Source organism: Cibotium barometz, chromosome 66 (assembly GCF_041138505.1).
Source record: "Cibotium barometz isolate CiBa-2024 chromosome 66, ASM4113850v1, whole genome shotgun sequence".
NCBI lineage: Eukaryota > Viridiplantae > Streptophyta > Polypodiopsida > Cyatheales > Cibotiaceae > Cibotium > Cibotium barometz.
The window spans coordinates 8,814,906-8,820,905 of NC_141111.1; the positions used below are offsets into that span (position 1 = coordinate 8,814,906).

The 6,000-nt window shown below is 41.9% G+C and overlaps 1 protein-coding gene across 3 annotated transcripts; it reads left to right on the top strand.

Annotated features, from left to right (window-relative positions):
- Window positions 1-3,157: 3,157 nt before the first annotated feature.
- LOC147602739 (RNA/RNP complex-1-interacting phosphatase) lies at window positions 3,158-5,281 on the top strand. Of its 3 annotated transcripts, none has more exons than XR_015265758.1 (2): window positions 3,158-4,054; window positions 4,096-5,281. XR_015265758.1 is itself a non-coding variant. In XM_086797671.1 (2 exons), exon 1 carries the CDS (start codon window positions 3,203-3,205, stop codon window positions 3,731-3,733), a length of 531 nt encoding a protein of 176 aa, XP_086653797.1. In that variant the 5' UTR covers window positions 3,158-3,202; the 3' UTR covers window positions 3,734-3,762; window positions 4,849-5,281. The 3 variants fall into 3 exon arrangements, 2 of the variants coding, with proteins under 2 accessions (XP_086653797.1, XP_086653798.1); XM_086797671.1 differs by having other exon boundaries at window positions 3,158-3,762; window positions 4,849-5,281; XM_086797672.1 differs by having other exon boundaries at window positions 3,158-3,762; window positions 4,934-5,281.
- The last annotated feature ends 719 nt before the right edge of the window (window positions 5,282-6,000 follow it).

Here is a 6,000-nt window from a genome sequence, read left to right on the forward strand (position 1 = left end):
TCTCTCTCTCTCTCTCTCTCTCTCTCTATGTGTCCTCTTTGCTTACTCTCTCTATATTTCCTTCTCATTTCTCAACATAGCACACTTAACTCATGTTTTGCGTACAGATCCTTGAGTCTACAAACTCTTCACTACCTTATTCATCCACACATACAGAAAATGTTGATTCTTTATTGGTTTGTATGACATGTTGTACATAACCGTCGTTCAACTGTGAATGATGTCTTATTGAAAAACCCTAACATGCATTGCTCTCGCCCTCTTTCTCTCTCTTTTAATATGAAAAATAAGATCATGACATAATCATAAATAATTGCTAAACCCAGTCACTTGACTATTCACAAATAAATATGTTTACTGCACTACAATGAAGATTTCATTGTAGTGTAGTAAACATATTTATTTGTGAATATTCAAGTGACTGGGTTTGGCGATTGTTTATGATTGTGAAACATATTTATTTGTGAATATTCAAGTGACTGGGTTTAGCGATTGTTTATGATTGTGTCATAAACAATCACTAAACCCAGTCACTTGAATATTCACAAATAAATATGTTTCACAGTCATAAACAAACGCTAAACCCAATCACTTGAATATTCACAAATAAATATGTTTATTGCACTATAATGAAATCTTTATCAAGACACCCTCCACTACGTCCTCTTTGGGATCAATACAAACAATGTTCATGTCTAATTTTTTTGCTACCATATCACAATCTCCACATCCAGCATAAAGCTCTACTATCAGTTGCCCTTTTTTTACATGACACGACTATCCCAAAAGCCATATCTACATTGAGATCCGCTTGCAAAGAGAAACATCTCTTAATTCCACCAAAAAATTTAACGCCCTTATTTTGGAGCACAAAAATGTTAACTCCATACCTTGCCATGTTGTCCCATTTGGGCATCTACCCCAGTGCATCATGTTGTAAGGATCAATCATATAATCAGGTGAGAAAGGTTCTGTATGGTTTTTTTCAACTATGCCTGTGAAGGTAGCAATGATAACGAGGGGATATATCTGTGTACAAGAGTATGAGATAATTTTTTGTAGCAAAAAGTGATGCTCAATGGCAACCTCTATGGTTAGTGTTGCTTACCTCTTGTCCAGACGCCTTTCCAATCTACGTTATACATTGCACATTCACCAGGGTGTCTAAGGAGAAGCCAAAGCGCTTGGCCATTATCGTCTCAGATTGTCTCACAAATCTGAAGTAATATATGCTTCTCTCCATCTACATGGTACCAAAATGACACACAAAAGACATAATAATGACATACATGCAACATATACACAATAATACATAAGGTCTTAATGAAGGGAAAATCATCTCATCAAACACATGTGCAGAGATTCCATGGTGGGACAATGTCATAGGGATAGCTATAAACAAAACCTCTTGTGGGCAACCTCACTATGCGACATATTAAGACATGTACTAGCTCCTGTGGACACTCCTGGTTTAGAATTACATATCCAGTTGCTCTAATCCAATGGGTGATGCAACCTCTCTCGCGAAGATCATGTGGAATCTTCGTGGAAGACGATCGCATTGGTAGCCTAATCACTCAAGCAAGAGGGAGAGAGGAAGCAAGAGGAAAACAAGAGAGAACAAGTGATTAGCACTAATCACTTCTAAACCCTAACTATAAGCACACCACACATGTTAGATTAGAATTGCAAGAAAGAGGGAGAGAGAGCACTCCACTTCTATTGCACAATTGGGAGAATGAGTAACAATAAAGAGAAATTGGCTTCTATAGTTCTAAGGCTTTTCCCACTAGGCCGCTCGGGAGTAAGTGACCCGGGGCACCCAAAACATAGTTACAAGGCTTTTCTCTATGGTTTGGCAAACTAACTAAGATTCTTTTGTCGAAGCTCAATACTTGTTGGGAGTGTCTTAAGGGAATTTCCCTCATCAAATGACAGGATTTACAATATAGTACCGGCGCCCATTATATAAATGTGCGGACATAGTTGTCGTAAGAATGTGTTAACTAACAGCCAGCCTTCAATTATAAAAGTGGGCTACAAGCCTTTTAATTGGGGTTCTCAAACTTGACAGTTACAAATTCCTCTTAAAACTTGGCCACAATCTCATAAAGACGAATATATTTCAATGTGGGAATATAAAGCAACCTCAAATTGTTAATGCCCGAAATGGTAGAGTTACAAATTCCTTGCACACGATGTCATAGTGATGAATGCATTACGGTCTCTAGGATCTTTGAAAAATCTTATCTCCCAAACAACTAGAGCTATAAGTAATCTGCATCCATAGATAGTTTCAAGAAATCACCTGTGGATTCAAAATTTCGATACGCTCCTCGAACAACATCCAATGGTTGTAGCCGCACAAGAAGGTGTGCAGGTTATTGTAGAAGGCCTTGACGTAGGCGGCCTGCCAAAGCTTGCTATGGTTGTGGTTACTATTACTTGGTGCCCCCCCATGTGTAGGGCAGTGCTTGTGTACCCCAGCAGCGGCTCCCAATAAATCTTGGTAGTAATCTCGCAGGATGCTGCAAGCTATGGTGGGGGGATCATTCTTAGGCACTACAATTGCACGCTGTTGTGGGGGCGATCGAAGATGCCCACCAGACATATATAAGGCCATCCAAGGGGCGTTTCTCTTCGTTCTCTTCGTGCTTGGTCGGCCAGTTAGACTTTCATGTGCGAGATCCATCCGACGATGTTCGGCCAACGACGTCCATCAGGTTCTTTGCCACAGGTCGGACTTTTTGGAGATCATGTGCGAGATACCACTCCATCCGAAGTGAGGTCGGATTGGTCACTCTTTTGCCAGACCGAACCCAGGTCGGAGACATATGCATAGGCTAAAAGAGAGAAAGAAGGTGACGGTTGATGAGAAAGTCATTACAAAAGCATTATTCACATTAACCTCTATGAACCTACTCAAAAGTAATTAATGATTTACACTCATTGTAGGGCCCTATTTGTGGGAGCTTAAACAACCTCAAATCATTAACGTCCGGAATGGGCAATCTAAATAGTGACTAATGCATAATAATAATCATATAAAACAACATTAATGCCCAAAATCTCCTCACTAACAGTGGCGTAGAGTCAACAATCCGATGTCCACGTGGAAAGGAATGGGGTGGCACCGTGGCTTTAGTTAGCTACATGGGCATATCTTCTTCATATCTCACCACAGCCTTTTCCAAGCTCCTTCATGGCCGCACCCATAGTGTCCTCCCACGACTCGTGTTTTGCAGGAGGAGGCCCCTTCCTTAGAGCAGAGCCACACCCCTCTCCTCCATCAATCGCCTCTTCTTCATCACTCGTGCCAGCCTGTGCCCGCTTCTCTTCCTCACGCAGTAGATCTCTCCTGCGTGTGTCGTCGCGGCCTGTAACGCCGCCTCCCCGGATTTCCTCCTCTTCTCACAGTTGCGAAAAGACTGAAAGAGATGAAGATGCCCCAGTCGTTGATGGACCGGGCCTCATCGGATCTTCCAAGCCATCAGACGACCCGCCCCCGGTTTCTTCACAGCCGAAGTTGCTTCCCAAAACACAGCGGCCGCAGCCCCGGCCCCGCGCCCTGCCTCTCCTCTTGCAAGATCTTGCCGGCAACATGGCCCCCCGTGAGAACGGCGACATCCGGGACATCATCCTCATGAGCCTCTCCTTTGCCGTGTACGTATACATCTCCCAGAAGCTTGTATGCGCTTACTGTATCTGGCAGTCCATGGGCAGACATTTCTGAGTATATACGCTCTAAGAAGGAAGGGCAAGGTACTTTCTTTTGAAACCTTTTTTGCATAGCCTTGTACATGTATCGCTTTCAGAAACCGGTGTATTATACAGATGCTCAGTACGCATGGTTTTATGATGATGTGCATCGAGGCTTCCTTCACTGTGCGCGCACACACACTTGTTTGGGGTGGGGGGGTGCACCTACACACACACACGCGCGCGCACACAGCTTGATGCTATTGTTTTGCTTGGTGCAAGAGATCGGCATCTGGACATGGTTAAGGTCACATACCTACTCATAGAGATCATTGTAATATGGCCTTAGAGAGAGGTTAGCCTCATAGAGACTTTGTAATATGGCCTTAGAGAGAGGTTAGCCTCATAGAGACTTTGTAATATGGTGCTTACACACACACACACACAGAGCTTGATGCTATTGTCAGGATTGAGTTTTGCTTGGTGTAAGGGATCGGCCTCTGGACATGGTTAAGGGCACATGCCTATTCATAGAGATCATTGTAATATGGTCTTAGAGAGAGTTTAGCCTCATAGAGACTTTGTAATATGGTGCTAGATCAAGTTTGACTCATAGATCTTTGGTAGTAGAGCAAGTAAATTCCTCACTGTCTGTAGCCTGGTTCCTCAGGATATCATCTAGTTGTGTTATTTTACTCTTCATTGGGGAGTGGAACACATTCAGTGTGAACTTGTCGAGGGTAAACCCATAGATTTGAGCATGGCTTGGCAGATATCTGATGGAGTATTACAATGGTGAGCATGTTTCACCATTCCTTATGGGTTTCTTCTTGTCATTTCTTATGTTTCACCAATATAGAAACCTAGCAGCTAAGATCTCTGTTTTTGTTATGTTCGATTAGGCACCATGTGTAGGGGCAAGTGAGGTAACTCTGTTATGACTGTGTTTTTCTCATACCCCTATCTCCTAGTGCTCGGTCTTCCTTGTTCCCTAGTGCAAGCAACCTATCTTGGTGCAGAGAGAGAAAGGGCAGGCTATTAACCTAAGTGGCATTTGAATATTCCAAAATCTTGTATGTGGTTTTTGTATGTAGCAAGATATGGAGGAAAGTTTCTGAACAGTGCCGATGTTTGTTCTGTTTTGTGCAGTTTAGTTCTGGTACTATTGTTCCTTTCTAACTTGGAACTAAATTGTTTGGTTTCTTAAAAGTATCATTTTATCTTTCTTGTGAAGCGTGGAAGATTGAAGAGGAGGATTCCGAAGCATTGGATGATTATTTGGGGCTTCAGTTAACTACAATTTATTGGTATATACTATAGCACGTCATGACTGGGTTTGTATTGTCTAGATCAACATTATCACTATCTTAAATTTTGGCCAACAACTTACAGTTAAATGTGCAAAATGCATTTGAGTGTGTCCTCTCAAAGCTACCAAGGCCGAGGCTAGACCTTGAATATGACTCTAATGCCATGCCATGATGATTTGTTCAATCATGGAGCATTACCAAGAAGTATTGAGATGAAAGATTGGATGTGTATATGTAGCACTGCAATGATCAGGATTTTTTTAATTGATTAATGAAGCTACATGTTGAGAGAGAGAGAGAGAGAGAGAGAGAGAGAGAGAGGGTTTAATGTATAGCCTTGAGTTGTCACGTCATTAAGAGTTACTGAGGCTGAGAGCTCTTGCATAACAAAGAGAGTTAAACCATATAACTTTAAAAAGTAAGCAGAAAATTCTAAAAACAATAGTTTAACAAAGAGTTAAATCATAATACTCCAAAAAAAGTAGGAAGAATAGTCTCTTCAGAGAAAAGTAATCGGACTCTTTTCCATTATGAGTATGCGAGTATAACCTATCTGAATCAATTACATGCAAGTAAAATGAATTGTCTCAATCACAAAAACAACTTATTCTTCTTCTGAATTCCTTGGTAACTATAGCTAGCCTGCCATGGTCTCATCCTTATCTCATCAACCCTCAACAGAAACCACTATTAGCTTGTCTCACCATGGATTTGATCCTTATTTACCACCAATGGCCCACCATGACCATATCTTCCTCATTGCATGCCCTAGGGTCCCAAGTACTTGGGAGCTCGTCATCTTTGAGGCCCCTTAGGAGTGAAGGGTTCTCCATGAATCGTACTACTCCCTTGCCTATGGCTAGGCTAGATTCACCTACTACCACAATGCTATGTAGGATAGATTCCCCATGACCCCTCCACCATTTTTACATAGACCGTCTACCCCATGTCACCCCCCTTGGACATATTTGAAGTTCATCCATGCTTGACC

Bases quoted from the DNA above. Each gene is read 5' to 3' on its own strand.
- LOC147602739 (XM_086797671.1), top strand. From the start codon at position 3,203: ATGGCCGCACCCATAGTGTCCTCCCACGACTCGTGTTTTGCAGGAGGA.